The sequence below is a fragment of the Panthera leo genome, chromosome D1 (genome assembly GCF_018350215.1).
Source record: "Panthera leo isolate Ple1 chromosome D1, P.leo_Ple1_pat1.1, whole genome shotgun sequence".
NCBI classification, from domain to species: domain Eukaryota; kingdom Metazoa; phylum Chordata; class Mammalia; order Carnivora; family Felidae; genus Panthera; species Panthera leo.
In genome coordinates, this window is record NC_056688.1 from 33,690,905 (window position 1) to 33,712,374 (window position 21,470).

The 21,470-nt window shown below is 33.5% G+C and overlaps 1 protein-coding gene across 1 annotated transcript in view; it reads right to left on the reverse strand.

Annotated features, from left to right (window-relative positions):
- CNTN5 (contactin 5) overlaps positions 1-21,470 on the reverse strand; it is a 536,456-nt gene that overhangs the window by 309,064 nt on the left and 205,922 nt on the right. Inside the window, exon 8 of the mRNA XM_042907110.1 lies at positions 5,054-5,235. Within this exon, the coding sequence (XP_042763044.1) occupies positions 5,054-5,235 (182 nt within the window). The remainder of the gene's footprint in view (positions 1-5,053; positions 5,236-21,470) is intronic.

Genomic DNA, 21,470 nt, shown 5'->3' on the forward strand with positions numbered 1-21,470 from the left:
CTTTGCCAGTCTACTTCATACTATTCATGATCCTTGTAATCCAAGCACACAGGTTTACTGTCTCCCAAGAACACCCTGCATCTTCTTCAAATTGTTAAATCCACCTGGAATGTTCTACTTTTCTTCTTTGTCTCTTTTAATTCTAATAATAATTCAAGTTTGAGTCTAAATCATATAAGGTTTCCTTTTTTTAATTTTATTTTTAATTTTTTTTTTAAATTTACATCCAAATTAGTTAGCATATAGTGCAACAATGATATCAGGAGTAGATTCCTTAGTGCACCTTACCCATTTAGCCCACCCCCCTCCATACAACCCCTCTAGTAACCCTCAATTTGTTCTCCATATTTATGAATCTCTTCTGTTTTGTCCCCCCCGTTTTTATATTATTTTTGTTTCCCTTCACTTATGTTCATCTGTTTTGTCTCTTAAAGTCCTCATATGAGTGAAGTCATATGATTTTTGTCTTTCTCTGACTGACTAATTTCACCTAGCATAATACCCTCCAGTTCCATCCATGTAGTTGCAAATGGCAAGATTTCATTCTTTTTGATTGCCGCGTAATACTCTGTGGTTATGTATATATACCATATATATATATATATGTATACCATATGTATACTATATATACCATATGTATGTGTGTGTGTGTATATATGTGTGTATATATATATATATATATATATATATATATATGGTGTGTGTATATATATATACATATATATATGTATATATATATACACACACCATATATATATGTTATATATATATATATATACACACACACACATACACCATATATATATGTTATACACACACACACACATACACACACACACACACACACACCATATATAACATATATGTATGGTGTGTGTGTGTGTGTGTGTGTGTGTGTGTGTGTGTATATATATATATATCACATCTTGTTTATCTATTCAGCTGAACAGAATGCTTGATAGGAAAAACAAGAAAACAAAACAAAGCAAATCTTTGTCTTGGAAAAGCTTAATAATCAAATTGTAGACATTGGAAGGCATTAAAATTTGTGAGGGCACTCTCCAGAGATCTTTTAAAAATAAGGAAATCTATAATACTACACTACAATGAAAATAAAATTCTATTTCTTATTGGATATTTGGGGAAATTATTAGTTGTGGGGCACATGATACATATTTAAACTCATAGATCACATATCTTTATATAATATTTTTCTCTACACAAAGTACCTCCTGTTGAGATCTCCTTGCATATAAAACTGCTTAAAATTGTTTTAATTTCCTTCTTTCCTTCCTCTTTTCCTCCTATCCTCCTTACTTCTTTCTTCTTTTTGTTTTTTCATTGTTTCTTTTCATCTTAATTGAGAACTTTAACAAATAGGGTTCAATTTATGTTGGAAATATAAAGACTAAAAATTTCTGTGACTAGTAAATTTGTGTGACTAGTCTTTGATTAATCATCAGAAGTTAAAAGACATAGAAATAATCAAAGAAATTATTTCCCCTATAAAACTACCATATGTTATAAAAAGACATATTTAATAGAATACATATGTAGTTTTTTTCTAAGTTTCAATTGTTATTTTTTTCAATTTATTCAATTATGTTTTTTTGTAGTTTAATTTTTTTTCAATTTCATGAATATTGTTATTCGAATGTATTGGTTAAATAACACCTGTAAGTTTACCTTTATTTTTATTATTTTAGTACCATGGACTTTTTGTTGTGTTATTTGTTGCATTATGTTTACAATATAGATCTTTTTTTAAAATTATTATTATTTTTTTTGAGAGAGAGGGAGAGAGCATTGAGGAAGGACAGAGAGAGAGAGAGGGAGAGACAGAATCCCAAGCAGACTCCACACTGTCAGTGCAGAACCTGACATGGGGCTCGATGTCACACACTGCGAGATTATGACCTGAGCTGAAATCAAGAGTCGGAGGCTTAACCAACTGAGTCACCCAAATACCCCTACAGAGTCTTAATTATAAATACCGTGTGGCTTAAATTTATGCCTACCACCTATGTTGGCACTAATTTTGTAATGATTTGACCAACAACAACAACAACAACAACAACAAAAGAGACTAGAAAGGTTGTCTTAAAACCTTGGCTCTCATCCATTGAGCTAAACAACTAACTGAACATGTAAACATTCCCATAATTACACTTTCACGAAGACAGTGAGAACACAGGAAAAACTATATGTTTTCAGTACTCAGTGAATATTGACCATTTAGGTTAAAGTGTCAGCCTCTACTTTTTTCATTGGGTGAAGATCAGGTTACAGAACTTCCAACAAAAATCCATTCTCCTAAAAGGAGAACATTCCAAATACAAATCATGGATACAGTGAAATATTCATGCATCATGTTATTCTGTATCAACTGTCAGGAGGAAATGCTAGCCAAGATCCTTAAATTCTACAGAGTTTCAGGGGTGAGGAGAAAAGCCCTCATGTCAAAGGCAACAGATTTAAAAGTACAAATTGGGTGACTATGTAATAACCAAGACAGTCTGGAAGTGAAATAGAGCTTTTTGTTATTGTCCCAGTGCTACAGACATAAACTGGGACTATTTGGGCAAAATCAGGAGGAGCGTAGAAAAACTACCCTAAAAATGGGCTACAGTGAAAGGCCAAATTCTTCCAAGATACCTTCCCAAACTGTCAGATGTTATATACCAGAGTAGCCAGCTAGCCCAGTTTCTTTTTCTAGTCAATAATCTTAATTATTCTCTATTCAAAATGATGCATTTTTTGGGAAGGTCTGTCCTTACCTGGCTGGCCTGCATTGTACATCTAATTGTGCATGACAAGGAGAGTTTACAGTTTGTTTCTTAGTAGTACACTCTCTTACCAGAAGGTAAACCAGTAAAATTGAGTGAAATCAATTTTCTTTCTTTTTCTTGGAAATAATCATTACTACTATGAATCAAGTACCTGGAATGGAGAGAGGTACAATGGAGTAGTGCCATGTGGGAGGTTCTGTCCTGTACTGTAAATCTAATTATAACTTAGGTGTGAGCCAATTTTCACCACCCAGAAAGATTTGGAAATTTTCCCAAATTGTCTTAAGAGTAACAGTCTCTCCTTGCATTTCTTTGTGTGGTTTTGAGTGACAATGCTCTGGTTGAACACTTGTCTTTCAGTATCAGATTTTTATTTGTAGAGAGAAACTGGTATAACTTCACACTTTGGAGTATAAACCAACATAATGTATTTGAATGTTAATTATTGTTCATTGGGGTACAGAAGCAAGAATTTTTACCCCTATGGCTACACAGTTGACTTAATGATGTAGTAAGAAATTGTGAACAGTTTGCTTTGTGAGTTTCATCAAACTATAATACCCATGGCCTAAATAAACAAACCAGTGCTAGTGCTTCAATCTTACAAACTTCTAAATGGCTCTATGTTTTTCTTCAGGATGCTTCCCCCTGTTTAGCCTTTAAAGAAAGTCTCAAAGATATCCTTTGGAAAGCTTTCTCTGATTCATCCCAGTAGATGCAGTAGAATCTGCTCCCACAATCCTTTGCACATGCCTTTATCACTGCAGACAACATGCTCTGTTCTAATGTGGGGTTTGCATTTCATCTAATCTGGTGGACCACGAATTCCTTCAAAGTTCTACTGCTAGTATGTAGAGCAATAATAGGCTTTTAATAAACATTCATTGAATACATGAATGAATGAAATATTAATGGTAGAGTAATAAGGTTGGACTACTGAATTCCTAAAGGAGTTATTAGAGATCAAGAAAGAAAAACCAGTTTAAATTCAGATATTAATGTTTCAAACTGTTCTTTAAGAGTTCATTTGCAGGGCATTAAGCTTTTTAGGTGAATGGATCTTGAGATACAGTGATAGTTGTAGTTGTTTGGTGGGTTCAGCCAAATAGGCAATTTGGATAGTTTTATATTGAAAGCATTTGAATTTTCTTATATCAATGTTCTAGATTATAGTGTTCCTCTTTGTGTGTATGTGTGTGTGTGTGTGTGTGTGTGTGTGTGTCTTCATATAGGAAATAAGAATACTATCAATTACCCATTATGTTTAATGTACATTATAAAAGCAAATATGAAAAGTAGATACAACTTATGATCCTCGGAAGTAAAGATGAAATTGTAGATATTTTTTGAAGTAGATTTTCCCAGTTCTTATACACAACCTGGTTGGTTCTTTGGCATTTTTGGATATATAAATGTTTCTATGTTGTAGAGGCTATTTATCATACAGATATATTAATATAGGCCAGGGGTCAGAAAAGTTTTTCTGTAAAGGACCAGATAGTAGATATTTTAGGCTTTGCAAATCAGCTACTTAATTCTGTCTCAACTGCCTCATTCTGCCATAGCAGTGTAAAAGCTGACATAGACAATATGTAAACAAATGGGTGTGGTTGTGTTCCAGTAAAATTTTCTTTTCTTTCTTTTAAAAATTTTTAATGTTGATTCATTTTTTTTGAGAGAGAGAGACAGAGTGTGAGTCGGGGAGGGACAGAGAGAGAGGGTGACACAGAATCTGAAGCAAGCTCCAGGCTCTAAGTTGTAAGCACAGAGCCTGATGCAGGGCTCAAACTCATGAACCATGAGATCATGACCTGGCCAAAGTCGGACGCTTAACCGACTGAGCCACCCAGGCGCCCCTAAAATTTTATTTTCAAAAAAGTGACATCTGGGGAGGATTTGGTGCATGGGCAATAGATTGAAATTCCTGACTCAGGCCAATGGCAAGAATAAATTAATAAAAGTTACAAGATTTTTAACTTATCAGAGAATGGCTTTGGTGCAAGGAAAACATCTCATTTTTAAGTATAGCCACTCTCTATTCTATACAAAGAATCTGCTATTTCCCCATTCATTTTTAATTTAAACCACTTCTGTGTATAGCATAATTTTACATGATGTTTTACCATGCAGAAATAGTATGATTATAAATTATTACTTGGTTTTTATGTACTACCTAACAAACAATATGTCATTCAAATTAATTTGCATTTTCAATTTGACCCTTGGGAATGACTGGAGCATCATGCTTTGCTGAGAACACTTACTGTATACTTGTAATTGTCCACGGAAGGAGTTTTTTCCACGTGAATTTTCAGCTCTGCACTCATATAGGCCTGCATCATCCAGCTGCACGTTGGGTATTTCCAGCACTGCCTGAGATTTCCGCAGACGTGCCTTACTAGGAATATAACCATTAACCTTCATCCATGTGATTGTTGGAACTGGGCTACAATAAAGAGCAAAAATACTGTTAATACACTTTCCATTATTAGGAACATAGATTCTATTATCTGGTAATTTAAGCACTTAATCGGCTGAGTGCAATAAAGTGTAATCACAATTAAAGACCACGTGCTGGTTGATATACTTCACTTTCCATGTGTATTGTCTGGTAAATAGTTAAATTCAAGGAAGATACTTTCCTTTCTTTCATATTACAGGAAGGCAATTCAGAGACAATATTTTATACATTTTAAAACATTATGCTTTATTTAAAAAAACATTTTAAGATTGTTTGAATGGCAAAGGTAATTTATGAAATTACAAAAGTAATGTGTGATTATTCCAATATGTTGAACAAATGACTCATGAACTAAATGAACTAAGAACTCTTTTTGCTCCAACCTCTGCAAGTATCTTCTTTTTCAGTGACAAATGCAATTTGTTTGTTATCTCCTACCTTGTCTTAATGATGCATATATATATATATATATATATATATATATATATACACACATATGATTTATTTTTGTTTTGTTTAAAAAATGTAAGTCATACACTTGATATTTACTAAAAAAATTAAAATCAAGATCAACTCCTGACTAACTCTATTTGATGGCTATATACTATTCCATTATATAAACATATCAGAATTTAATCAACCAGCCCCTATATTTAGACATTAAGTGTAGTCCCAGTTTCTCTCCTTTCCTTTTTATTTTTTCCCACTAAGAAATAATATTGCTACAAACAACTTTGCACATATATCATATACTATAGCTTTTATTTTCTACAGCAGACATTCACAAAAGTGAAATTGATGGATCAAAGGGCACCCACATTTTTCATTTTAATAAGTACTACCAGATTGTTTTTCAATAATATAGTAGCAGTTTCCATATCTATCAGTAATATATGAGGCTGTTACCCCATATCTTTGCAACCATTTTATGTGATCAATCTGTTTAATTTTTGTCAGTATTGAGAGGTAAAAAATGATGTTTTGTTGCTACTTTAATTAATATTTCTCTGAACTCAAATAAGATTGAAACTTTTTTATATTTTTATTGGCTATTTGCATCTACTTTTCTTTGAATTGTTTGCTTATGTTATTTTTCTATTTTTTCTTTCATTTTTCTATTTGCCTATTTGCATTTTTAAAATTTATTTCTTAGAGTTCTTTGTGTATTAGAGCCACTAAGACTTTGTTTCTCAGAAAAATTCTCCCTCAGGTATTATTAGTTTATGGTGGCTTCTACAATACACTTTTATATACACTTTTAGAAGAAACAAACATATGTATAGTTTCCTTCACAACCTCTAAATTTTTGTTTGTTTAAAAAATTATATGTACACCTAAGTTTATGTCCATATTTTATGCATTGTTACTGCCAGTATTTTGTGTTTTGTTTTTTTTTGTTTTTATTTTGAACAGTTTGATCTTTAATCCACCTGGAATATATTCATGTTTTTGGTGTGAGATAGGGAATTATTGCAGCATCATTACAGTAAAACTCCTTTCCCCACAATATTTGGTATATTAAGTTTGTCATATAATTGGTTCTCACATACTTGAATTTGTTTCAGGCTTCTCAGTTCTGTTCCACTGATTTATTTATTACTATCTATATTTAATGCACTTTATGGTTTGGACCCAGTCTACTTCCTCAGTTTGATTTCTCACTATTTCCTTCCATATCTCATGACCCAGAAACATATCTCTGTGTGTTTCCAATTATATCTGTTAAAATCCTACTAATCCTCTGAGGCCCATCCTAAATTCCTCCTCTTCAGTAAAGTCTTTACCAAAGTCTGCAGGGATTTTTTTTTTCTGTTAAATAACAAAGTGCTTTGTGTATCTCCTATAACTCACATCTCTTATAACCTTCTACCACAGATTGTAATTGCTAATTATTAGTTTTTTACACTAATTTTTCTTATAGTGGAGATAGCAATGTTCACTAATATAAACAATGCTATGTATTTTGAACACCTTTTTGACTTGTTCCTTAGGGATAAGCGTAGTATTGAAATTTCTGGATTAGAGTTTGACAATTTTTCTTATTTATTTAGGTAGGTACATATATCCAACATCCAGGAGGAATGAACCTTGCATTTTAGAATAATCTTTACATTGGCATGGCATATCATTCTTTTAATATGTATGAGAATTAATTTGTGATTTTTTAAATGAGGATTTTTACATCTATATTCAAAGGTGAGAGTATCTTCAGCTTATTAGGTTTATTCGTTTGTGTGCTTACTTTTAGTGGTTGGTTTGTTTACAAGCTAGTTTTGACAGATTTGGTATCATAGTGATGGACGATAGCTTAGTGAACATGCCAGAATATCCCCCTCTCTCTGATAGCTTAAATAGTAGGGAAATTATATGTTCCTTAGGATACTGATAGCATTTTCAAAAAAAGTTACCTGGGTCGGCCATCATTAGTGGAGTTAGTTTTTTTTACAATGATTGCAGTTTCTTCTAGGTTTTCTTTAATTGTGTTGGGTTCTACTTATGTCAACTTTGGCAATTCAGGTTTCCCTAGAAAATCAAGTACTCCATCCATAATTTCAACATTTTAGCAATAAGCTGTATAAATAGTGATTTAAAATTATTTAAAAATTCCTCAGTAATGAGTGGTTGCACATTGTAGTAGTAGTTAAATGTGGGATCCATTGCTAGACTTCCTGGGGATAAAAAAGCTCTGGAACTAGAAGTTATTTAACATCTTATTCCTTCAGTTGCCTCAAATGTAAAATATGGTGGAAATAATACAATCTATTTCAGAGAGTAGTTGTGTACATTAATTATTTAAAGAGCTTAGCACTGAGCAAGCGAACAAAAAAAATATTTGCAATAATATGGCAAGGATGTTTGTATTTACTTTATAATTTTAGTAGTATATGCTGTCATCCCCTGCTCCCAACTTGTTTAGCTTTGCATGTTGGTTAAGAGCATGGAATTCAGGGAATACAATTTAGGTTAAAATACAGTTTGAACACAAAGATGCTATGTGATCTTAGGAAAGTTATCTAAGTTAATAAATCTAATTTCTTCATCTGTAAAATGGAGATATTTGCTCCTTAAATGGAAATATATATATTTTTTATTAATGTTTATTTATTTTTGAGAGAGACAGAGACTGAATGTGAGTGGGTTGGGGCAGAGAGAGAGGGAGACACAGAATCTGAAGAAGGCTCCAGGCTCTGAGCTGTCAGCACAGAGCCCAAAGCGGGGCTCGAACTCAGGAGCTGCAAGATCATGACCTAAGCCGAAGTCAGAAGCTCAACCGACTGAACCACCCCGGCGCCCCAAGAATGGAAATATTTTGAGGGCAATGGCATTATCACTCTTGTTCATCAATATGTTCACAGTGTTTCATAAAGTGCTAAGCACATAATTAGTATTTAATAAATTTATGAAATAATGATTCTCATATTATTTTGAGCTTTAAGTGAGCTATGTTTTTGTAAATTACTTAGCAAAATACATTTCAAATAGTGAGTACCCAATAAATATTAGATGTATTGATTTTTAAATGATTAGCTTTGTCAGAGTTTGTCTATTTTATTGGTCTTTAAAATAAGAATTTTGAGTTTTTACTTTTTTATTTTAATTCAGGAGTTTCCATTTTTTTATTTATTTATTCCTCTTTCTTGATCAGTACATTTATATTGTACTTCTAGCTTTTTGAGCTGAATGATCAATATAGTTATTATTTATGGTTAATAATAAAATCATTTAAGGCTGTCTTTTCCTCTGATATCAGACATAGCCACAAGCCATATGTTTTGATAGGTAGAGAGAGTGACTTGTACAGTTTCTGCTTTTTAGAATTTGTTGAGTCAATCTTTATAGCTAAACATAGGATGAATTATTGTGAAAGTTGCATGTCTATAAAAAGGTATATTTTATTTATAATAGAAGTTTAAAATAGCTTTTAGGTATTTTTTAACATTAAATGTGTAAACAAATAAAATAAAGTGTACACAAATAAATACATAAAGTGTAAAACACTAAAAGTATTATTTTAGTGTTTTCCAAATGTTTAAAGAAAGTTGACTTATGTCAAAATAAATCTTCTGTGAAACTTTGTAATGATAAAATAAGAAACCATGTAATTAAAAAGAAGGAGCGAATAGAGTTAAAATGTCTTAAAGTTCTTTTACTTTGGGGAAGATGGTTAAGATATGAACTCCAGACTTTAGGAATGCATGGTAAAATTAATAGGGTAACTATTAAAAACAGTATAATTTTCCAAACAAATGTAACATATAGCAAAAAGTAGGAAGCTCAACCCTTCCCAGAATCCATTCTTTTTTTCTCCTGGGTACACGTTTGCTTTTTTTTCTATGCAAATAAGTATGACCATGATACTGATTTCTGACCATGAAATGTAGTGGAATTATTCCCCAACAAGTCTCTACTCAGTCTTTCCCTGTTGACTAAGTGGATCTTAATGCCCAGGGCAATTTTGGAAGTCAATGGTTGAAATAGCAGAGATTAGGTCTTTAAATGACTGTGTGGAGGAAAGTGTCAAACTACTATTTCACCAGTGCCAATCAAAAATTCTCTTTGGATACTATGTGAATGATATATAAATATTTATCCTTGCTAAGGCCCTAATATTTGAAGATTTATTTATTATACCTACTAGCATTATTTTACTAGCATAGAAATTGGCATATAAAAATGTATAACTGTCATAACAAGACATAAAATATTTGGAACAGTCAGGATGAAAGAGATAAGGATCTGGTACTGGGGAATAAGAAAATGAAGATCCTGTTTATGTAGTGGCAAAATATCTGGTAAAACTTATACCTTTGATAGTTTGGAAAGGTCATCCATATGCTTACATAGCCTAGTCAAGGAATTGGAAAATAGAATACTAAAAGTGTGTGTGGATTGTTACCAGCTTTATTTACCAAAATATTAGATAAAAGAGATTAGGTCAGGAAAATACAGGATGGATTGTCAGTAGAATTAATGAGAATAGAAAGCTGCAAAATGTGGGACCCTGGTCAATTAAGTAGATTAATTGCAAAAATGGCCTCTATTCTTAATCACTCTCTATATCCATATCTTTTGATTTCAGTTCAGGTCATGATCTCACAGTTCCTGGGATTGAGCCATGTGTGTGGCTCTGAGCTGACAGTGTGGAGCCTGCTTGGGAATCGTTCTCTTCCTTTCTCTCTCTGCTCCTCCTCCAGTTGAGCACATTTTCTCTCTCTCTCTCTCTTTCTCTCTCTCCCCCCCAAAATAAATACATAAACTTAAAAAATAATTGGAGTTTTGAAGAAAAAAAAGATAGTCTGTTGACAAGTACTTTGAATCTGGGCTGTCTTATGACTTGCTTTGGGTATTAAAATGTAGCTTTACAAAGATTTGTGTGCTTTTGCTCTTTCCCTTGGAAGCTTGCCTTTGCCATGAGAACCATTTAAATTAGCCTTCAGGAGAATGAAAGAGCACATGGAGTACAGCCACATTGTCTAGGCAAAGGACATTCCAGGCCTGCCAACTTCCAATGGACTCTTTAGCTGACATGTTTATAATCTAGTTCAGCTGGTATCAGCCCAGTCTGAGACAAATCTGCAGAAATACACAACCATCTCTGCTTTGTTATAAATAATAAATGGTTATTGATTTAAGCTGCCATTTTGGGTTTTTTTTTATGCAGCATTACTATGGGAATACATAATTGATGCAGTTAGAAAATCTCATTTTTTATAGATCCTAGAGAGTAGGAAATAAGAATAAAAAGACAAAGGGTAACAAGGGGCTATTAAAAATCAATCTCATGGCAAAATTAAGAGTTTTGATATTCTCAACCAAACCTGATGATATCAAGGTAGTTGCCATTATATTGAGGAAAAAGAGGCTTGGGGACTTAATTATTTCCAGCGAATAACTTTAAATGGAGTTAACTAGTACATGGAATTGTGTGGAAGCAAACAGATCAGAAGCCAGTTAGATTTTGAGATAACTGCATTGCCAAAGAAACCAAGAGTCTGAGTTTAAAGCAACAACAAAACTTTGAGTATTTGAGTCTTAAAACAAATTTTAGGTTTCCAAATGTAGACCAACAGGAGTTTAAGTTACAAAATTTGAGCCCACAAGGAGGGAATGCTCCTCAACATACATTTCAATTATGGCCATGGAGTAAAACAAGGAAAATGTTAGAGAGTAGAGCCAAGATACTCTGAAGGGTAAACAAGGCAATTTCTTCCAAAGAGTGATATCAGTCTCTGATTAAGAACCCTGTCACACTCCCCCACCCCAACACACACACACATAAAGGAGAGGGGCTTTAAATGAATGATTTTGCAGAATAATTTTATATTTGTGACAGACAAGTGGCTAGTTTGATTCTCCCATTCTCTTTTCTGAATGGAATATATTTTCTGGGGCACCGGGGTGGCTCAGTTGGTTAAGCGTCCAAATCTTGGTTTCAGCTCAGGACATGACCTCATGGATTCATTGGTTTGAGTCCTGCATCAGGCTCCATGCTGATGGTGTGGAGCCTGCTTGGGATTCTCTTTCTCCCTCTGTTTCTGCCCCTCCCAACTCACGCTGTCCCTGTCTCTCTCAATATAAATAAATAAGCTTAAAAAAGTAATGTATTTTCTCTAGATAACCAATTATTGTTCCACCATTATGTGAGGACACACAATTTATCTTTTAAGTACACAGTTACAGAATCAGGATAATCCATATCTGACCCTCATAGAGATCTAGAAGACTTGAGGGGATGCAGAGACCAGATGGGATTTGGTTTATTTTTCTTGGGGAAGGGGTGAGTATATTCAATGTGTGGGGAGAATTCAAATGTTCTTCAGAAGGATAGATTGACTAAGTGTTAAAAAAACACATTTCCCTTTCTTCCTTAGTCTAGTCCCTTAGTCAGGGGAATGTGATTGAGTTCTGGCCAATGGAATGAAGAGAGATTAATGTACCAAACATCATTCAGGTACCAAACCCTCCACATGATCCTTCAAATTTCACTTTTCCCTGATCATTGGTAACTCTTGATGAAAAATATATAGGAAAATGTTTTTCTATCCTTACAGGGAAGCAGTGATTTTTTCAAAGTTTAAAACATTGCTATTCATAAAAATATTGATACATTTGACTGAATTAGTATTAACAATTTATTTTCATTAAAGGACACAACTAGGGAGAACTTATTTGCCACACAATTTCTAACAAAGACTAATAAATAGATTAAATAAAGAACTCTGACAAATCTGTAAGAAAAGTCAACTTGTAAAAATGAACAAAAGACAAAAGAGGAAGCATATATAATCAAAATGCATTAAATCTTTTTAATAATTGGAAAAATACAAATTTAACCTCAATGAAATTCCATTTCATACCTAACAGATTAGCAAAATCTATATGTCTATATTTATACACACATGTAACAGCACTCCAATGGGTTAAAGGGTTAACTTGCTTCAAGATAACACACTCCTTACTTGCTGACCTAAACCCTGAATCCATGGCAGATAGATCACTGGCCTTGAGGAGTAAATGTCCAAAACTTTCCTGGGCAGCAGAGATCAGCAAATCTGTTTGACGCTGCCTCTGCTTTCTGATTAGCCCAGCCATTTTTTTTTTTTTTAGCAAACTGTTTTTCTTTTTTCAGGTCATGCAAATGATTTTAATAACCTCCTTTTGTGTATCTGTAGAGTTACTTTCCATTACAGACAGAACAGAGTACTCCTCCACATCATGAAATAAGAACCAGCCCCCCGCCCTTGCACAACTCCAAGGCACTGAGATAAAATTTGTTACCTGACATCAACAAGTCTGTATGCAATCAAGAAATGTTGCAGACCACTGCACTCCCTTTACTGACTACCTACCCTAAACCCCTTTGAAAACCTCAGGCATCCACCTTCTCCCCAGGTAGCCTGCCTCCTGAGTAAAGATCAAATTCCTTTCTGGTCAAAACTTGTCTCTTGAATATTGGCTTTTCCAGAAACAAGCAGCTGAACTTGGGATTTAGTAACACTCACAAACACACACACACACATACACACACCACGATTTAAAATAGAACTCTTGCAAAGAGTATATTATAAGGTCTTGCTTTTTATCCAGTGTGACATTGTGTCCCTTTGGTGTATCTTAGTGAATTTACATTTCATATAATTATCTGCAAAAAGTGTAGATTTATGAGCTTGCTGTCTATCCCATCAGTTTTTTTGTTCCTTTTTTCCCTTCTTTTCCTTGTTTTCTGTTTATTATTATTATTATTATTGTAGTATTTCATTAAATTCCTCTACTGGTTTTTAGGTATAGCTGTTTTATGTGTGCATCATTGTTGTAAGGCTTGCGATATTTGCCTGACAGCATTACACTAACATGTCTCGCTTCCCATCCTTTGTGCTATACTTATCCTGCACATTATTTCTATATACTTTATAAACCCTCTGATACATTGTTATTATTTTTACTTTAGAGAAAAAGTGGAAATTAGAATATTGAGAAACTAAAAAGTAAATATATTTTATATTTGCACATATTTATATCTATATCTATCTATGTTATCTATTTATATCTATATCTATATCTATATCTATATCTATATCTATATCTATATCATCTATATCTATATCATCTCTCTGTATATCTAACATTTCTTGCTCTTCATTCCTTTGTGGGGATCCTATAATTAGATTATGATGTATTTTTCTTTGTGTTTAAATTTCTTGTGTTTCATTGAACTTTGGGAGTATGTGAAGTTATGTTTTTCAATAATGTGGTAAGTTTTGGTCACAAACTTTTTTTTTTTTTTGCTTGTCTACCCCCGTCTTCTGAAATTTTTATATACATTAGATGATTTAATTATTATCTCACAGATCTTTAGCATAATTCAGTTTTTTGCTCTCTATATACTGTATTTTGTATTTTATTTTTGTTTCATCTTCAAGTTCATTCATCTATTCTTCTACAGTGTCTAATATGCTATTAAGCCTATCAAATGCAATTTTCATATGAAAATAATCACTTTTGGCTTGATATTATTTTCTTAAATCTAGATTTCTATATTTTCTCAAAAAATACAAAATTACTAAATACTTTTCATGGCATCTTTTTCTTCCGTCTTTAATCTTTATATCACTTCTACATTAGTTTGTGTCTAGGGGCTTGGTAAATATAATTATAGCTGGCAGTTATTTACCTAAGAACACACTACCTCAAATAGTCATGACCAAAATTAAAATTGCCATTCTTCACTTGCCTTAAATTTTTAATGTCTTAATTTTGAGTAGTTTTCCATTGACTTTATGATTCCTGCTTGAACCATTTTAAACTATTTTATTTCCTTAACTATAATAAAATCTCAATTCTTATACTTCCCTTCATTTAATCTATCAGGGAAAGAAACCCAATATGAACAGAAACAAAACTGCATATGAAGGCAAAACTGTGGGATAGGGATGAGTACACCCAAGATAAGAAATTGCAAAGGACATGAGAAAACACTTCTGGTAGTAGATGGACAAAATTGTGCTTTGATGACATAAGAAAAAAGGAGATCTAATAAGTAAAAAATCAAGAGAACTTAACTATATGCCAGACCTGTATTAGAAATGAATATAAATAAAATATTTATTTTTGTCCTTAAGAAATCTATAACCCAATTAGAAAGAGAAAAAAATGAAACGAATGATTCAAATACAGAAGGAGACAGTGTTAAGAGAATGCAATCAAGAAGGCTACTTATGGGGCATCTGGATGGCTCAGTCCGTTAAGCATCCGACTTTGATTCAGGTCATGATTTCCTAGTTTATGAGTTAGAGCCCTGCATAAGGCTTTGCTCTGACAGCTCAGAGCCTGGAGCCTGCTTCCAATTCTGTCATTCTCTCTCTCTCTCTCTCTCTCTCTCAAAAATAAATAAACTTTTTTTTTTTTAAAGAAGACTATTTATTTCAGACTGGAGGGTCTGGGAATGATACATGAGATGCACCATCAAGGATGAGGAAAATTCATCCAGGCAGCAAAAGCACATTCTTGGCGGTAAAATCCATGTACATGAACACAGAAAACTGTCAGATAGCATGACAGGCAGATTAGTGGAACTTCACATAGCTTGGTAGCCTACATTGGATGATGTGTGCAGGAAAGGACTGGCAAGTTTATTGAAAGTACACATTTTTCCCTTTAAAAACAAAGATATCTTCAAATTATGAAAGTTTTAATGCTGTTTACTTCCATTTTTCTTTCTTATATCCTCAAGACGAGTATCCTAAAATGTTTGCCTCTAAGTTGTTAGAAGCTTTGGACTGTGGATATTTTGAAAAGTATTGATAGAGCTTATTTGGAAAGATTTCTGTATGCAATGGAATACATATGCTATTATAAGATGAAATAGTGATCCTGAATCTACTGGCCATGCTCACTTTTTATAGGCATTTTGGATACCCCATTATCATTTACCTTGTCCATGACAACTCAGGGTAATCAAATAATTTTTACTGTTTTCAAAAAACTTATTTGTAATCAGGAAGAATTAATTCATCTTTTGTAGGTGTTTGGGATATAAAAAATTTGAGTAGAGTAAGATTTTAATTTGATTGATATTTTTCAAAGCAAGTTTGTTTTCAATAATAACATGGATATAAGGTTGTTGCTTAAAAAGAGGACTGATTTTAGCTATACTGAAAGGATGAGTAGAAAAATCAGCTTTGATGGTAAGCCAGAACATACATTTTTCCCTATTTCAGTCTGTTGAAATTATATCTGTTCAACTCCACATTTGATTTTCATGTAGAATAAGCAATGCAACTTAAAGAAGATAAAGTAGATTTTATCTAACTAATGTTATACAGAGGACGGCATTATTCATTTGGCTCAAAAATATCTGTTAATAACAGTAAAAGATGATGTGAAGCCACATTGAAATTCTGACACAAGCTTTTTGTTAGGTACTATTGTATTGAAGTGACAGGATAAAAAGTGCCTCCAAATGTAGTTCTAGAAAGTAAGAAAAGTGTTGGATGAACTTTGGCCATTGTTGCAGTCATTAAAGGTATTTTTTAAAGATCATTTTTATACATAAGATAAGGTAATGTGTAGAATCTGTCAAGGCAGGAGGAATACTTAGCTGTAAAGATTTAATGATTTCAAAGGAAAGTACTCCCCATCTGCAAATCACCATTTATAGACAAATTGTAGGTCTGTCTAATGGAGCTTCCTATTTTCCTTGCATAAGTCACAAGTGAGACATGAATTTTACATCTGATGTGAAAATATATACAGTTATGGCTCCTTTGTGACTTGCACAAAAAAAGAAGGAAACATTGTATATCTTTGATAGAAACAGAAAGAGCTAAGTTTTATAACTTTTCTCTAAGAAAGCACATAAAAAACCATCATAAAAAAAAGCTATTGAGCCAAAGGTATTTTTTTTCTTTTATGATTCCATATCCAAAAAAATAAAAATAAAAATAAATAAAAGAACAAAATCAACTATTGTTGGTGATCACTGCAAGCTACATAATATGCAAAATGTTTGAAGGCAAAAATTTTCTTTGTGAAAGTTTGGAAACTTTCCAGGAATGTGATACCTGGATGTTTTCTTGAGGCAAGAGACCCTTATCTTAGCCACCAAATAATCACACTAATTGGAATTTTTTTGAGAAGAAATTAACTGCATTTAATTTAAATATATGCTCTAGACTCTTTTTTTTTTCTGATTCATTGGTTTTTAAAAATGTTTACTTATTTTAAGAGAGAGAGAGCACAAGTGGGAGAGACACAGAGAGCGAAAGGAGGCACAGAATCTTCAGCAGGCTCCAGGCTCTGAACTGTCAGCACAGAGCCTGACTCAGGGCTTGAACTCATGAGCTGTGAGATGGTGATCTGAGCCTAAGTCAGACACTTAACAAACAGAGCCACCCAGGTGCCCCTATGCTTTCTGATTCTTGACCAATGTATTAACTCATAGCCCTCCCATTGTATTATTTCTGTTTAGGACCTTAGAGTCATAGGTCAGAAATGTTGTTCCATCATTTTTAATTATCTTAGGTGAAGGACAAAATTTAGGTAAAAATCTCAATAGTCTCTTTGAGATCAAGGACTGGCATAACCTTTATGTTTTTATCATTATTTTATAAAATTTACTAATTTTATTTTTATTTAAAAATAATAATGTTACAGTGAAAACAGTCCATTCTGAGGTCAACTTGTGTCCCAAATAGAGGCAGTTGGATGCCCTCCCTTCTAAATTCAGTTCTGCCAGGTGCTTCTTATCCTTCAAATCAGAGGAGACTCTTGAATCCATCCATACAAGGAGGACTCAGAAGAATCACATGCCAGGTTATCTTTGCCAAGGAACATGATTAGGTATGCAAATGCCTGCAGGAAGTTTCTGGAATTATGGTATATTCATTCATTCATTCTTTCATTCATTAAACAATTATACATGATTATACCTAGTATGTGCTAGGATTTACAATAGAATTTAAGGTTATACTGGTGAACATGATAGTATGGAACTTTCATGCAAATAGGTAATGATTTAAAGACATGATTTAGAGGAGGTGCTGAGATAGGACCACCCAATCGAGTATGGTGGGGGGCAGAAAACATTTCCTTAAGCAAGTAATTAATTCATAGTTGAAGAATGAGTAGGAGTTATACAGGCAGAGAAAATAACTTCAAGGAAGAGTTAATACATGTGCTGCCTCATTGGGAGTAAGAGAGAAAATGATGTATTTAATAAACTGGTGCTTGGTTGGAGGTAGCTGGTGACAAGGCTGAAGAGCCAGGCAAGGGAGAGTATGAAGTGCTTTAAAAACAACTTTAAAGTATTTTTCCTAGTGGTATTGAAAAATCATTGATGAGAGTGCTGCTATAAACATTGGGGTACGAGTGCCCCTATGCATCAGTACTCCTGTATCCCTTGGGTAAATTCCTAGCAGTGCTATTGCTGGGTCATGGGGTAGGTCTAAGAACCTAAATGTCCATCAACTGATGAATGGATAAAGAAATTGTGGTTTATATACACAATGGAATACTACGTGGCAATGAGAAAGAATGAAATATGGCCTTTTGTAGCAACGTGGATGGAACTGGAGAGTGTGATGCTAAGTGAAATAAGCCATACAGAGAAAGACAGATACCATATGTTTTCACTCTTATGTGGATCCTGAGAAACTTAACAGAAACCCATGGGGGAGGGGAAGGAAAAAAAAAAAAAGGTTAGAGTGGGAGAGAGCCAAAGCATAAGAGACTGTTAAAAACTGAGAACAAACTGAGGGTTGATGGGGGGTGGGAGGGAGGGGAGGGTGGGTGATGGGTATTGAGGAGGGCACCTTCTGGGATGAGCACTGGGTGTTGTATGGAAACCAATTTGACAATAAACTTCATATATTGAAAAAAAAAATCATTGATGTGTTTTTTTAAGCAGGTGTGTAATATTCATATTTGAGTTTAGGAAAGGGCTCTACAAACTTTTTTTAAAGAGAGAGAGTCTCTTTTTTTAAAGAGACTAAGCATTTTAGATTTGCAGACCACATGTAAGTAGTAATTCAACTCTGCCATTATAGTGTGAAAGCAGACATAGGCAATGCACACATGAATGAGTATGACTGTGCTCTAATAAAACTGTATAAATCAATAAAAAAAAAAACTAAAATAAAGGTGACCAGGGGGCACCTGGGTGGCTCAGTAGTTTAGGAACCTGACTTTTGATTTCAGCTCAGGTCATGATCTCACAGTTTGTGGGATTGAGCCCCACATAGGCTCTACACTGACAGCAGAGCCTGCTTGGATTTCTCCCTGTCTCTCTCTCTGTTCCTCTACTACTTGTACATGCGTACGTTCTCATTCTCTCTCTCTCTCCCTCTCTCTCTCTCTCTCTCTCTCTCAACATAAATAAGTAAACACACAAAAAAATAAAGGTGATCAGTCTGTGGTCCATAGTTTGCCAATCCCTGGTTTAAGATCATCTGTATGCAGTAAGAAGAATGCACTGAATATAAGTACTATTGGGAGTAGGGAGAAAAACTAGGAGGCATGAAGAAATCTCTATGAAACATGACTCCAGTCTGGACAAAGGTAATGGAGTGGGAATAAGAAGTAAATATTTAAAATATTTAAGACGTAGAACTAACAGAATTTGATACTAGGTGAAATATGAAGTATTAATGAGAAAGAAAAGGTGACTAGGTTCTGGGCATGTGGCTCTTATGACTGGGTGATAGCAGGAGATAATATATATATTTTTTAAGTTTATTTATTTATTTTGAGAGAGACAGAGGCAGAGAGAGAGTGGGAGAAAAAGAATCCCAAGCAGGCTCTGCACTGTCAGCACAGATCCCGACGTAGGCCAAGGTCATGACCTGAGCCGAAATCAAGAGTTGGACCCTTAACCAGGCACCCAAGGAAAGAATATTAATCAGGGTCTTACTATACATCAGACACTGTTCTAAGCCCTTTATATATATTAACTCATTGAATTTATTTATTCATTTCTCCCTCCCCCCCTTCCTTCCTTCCTTCATATTGTGGTAAGAACACTTAAAATGAGATCTACTCTCTTAACAAATTTTTAAGTATCCAAAACAGTACTGTTAAGTATCAGCACAATGTTGTATAGATAATCTCCTAAACTTAATTACCTTGCAAAACTGAAACTTTATGCACATTCAATAACACTTTCCCATTTTCCTTCCCCCCCCACCACCCTGGCAACCACTATTCTATCCTCTGCTTCTATGTGCTTATTTTATATGCCTTATGTAAGTAGTATCAGGCAGTATTTTTCCTTCTGTGATGCTTTTTACTTAGCATAGTGTTCTCAAGATTAATTGATATGGCGAGATTTCTTTCTTTTTTAAGGTCAAATAATATTCTATTATATGCATATACCCCCTTTTCCTTATCCATTCACTTATTAATGTGTATTTAACAATAGCTGTACCATTTTACATTCCCACCCACAATGTATAGGGTCTCAATATCTCCACATCTTCACCAACATTAGTTGTTTTTTTTTTTTTTTTTTTTCATAATAGCCATTCTAACAGAGTAGGATCATATTTCATTGTGTTATTCATTTGTGTTTCATGATGATAAGTGATGTTAAGGATCTTTTCCTATACCTGTTGGTCATATGCATGTCTTCTTTGCAAAAATGTCTATTCAAGCCCTTTGCCCATTTTTAAATATTATTATTATTATTATTACTTTATTTGATTTTGCTATTGACTTAAAGGAATGCTTTATATATTTTGGTATTAGTCCATTATCAGATACAGGATTTGCAAATATTTTCTCCCATTCTGTAGATTGTAATTTCATTCTGTTAATTATTTTCTTTACTGTGCAAAAGCTTTTTAGATTGATGTAATCTTGCTTATCAATTTTGCTTTTATAGCTTGTGCTTTTAGTGTCATATCCAAGAAATTATTGCCAGATCAATGTCATAAAGATTTTCTCCTATGTTTTCTGGTAGGAGTCTTATAGCTTCGGGTCTTAAGATTTAAGTCTTTGATTTATTTTGAGTTGATTTTGTAAATGGTTTAAGATTTTACTCTTTTGCATGTGGGTATTGTGTTTCCAGCACCATTTGTTAAAGAGACTATTCTTTTTCCATTGTGCCCTCATGGCGCTCTTGTCTAAGATCAGTTCATTAAATATGTGTGGGTTTATTTCTGGGCTCTCTATTCTGTTCCTTTGGTTTATATGTCTGTCTTTATGCTGGAACCACACCTTTAGTTACTGTAACTTTATTTTATAATTTGAAATCAGGAAGTGTGATGCCTCCAGCTTTGGTCTTCTTACCAGGATTGTTTTGGCTATTTGGAGTCCTTTGTGAATTTTAGAAAATGCTTTTTTTTTCAATTTCTATAAAAAATAGTCATTGAGACTTTGATAGAGGTTGCACTGAATTTGTAGATTATTTTGAGAAGTATGGACATTTTAAGTCTTCTAAACTACGAGACATCTTTCTATTTGTGTCTTCTTTAATTCCCTTCATAAATGTCTTATAGTTTTCAGTGTACAAGTCTTTTATCTTCTTAATTAAGTTTACCCCCAAGTATTTTCTTCTTTTTGGTGGTATTTCAAATGGGATTGTTTTGTTAATTTCTTTTTAGATTGCTTGTTGTTATTGTATAGAAATACAACTAATTTTTGTATGTTGATTTTCTTTCCTGCAATTTTACTGAATTTCTTTATTGGTTATTACATTTGTTTTGTGTGTGTGTGTGTGTGTGTGT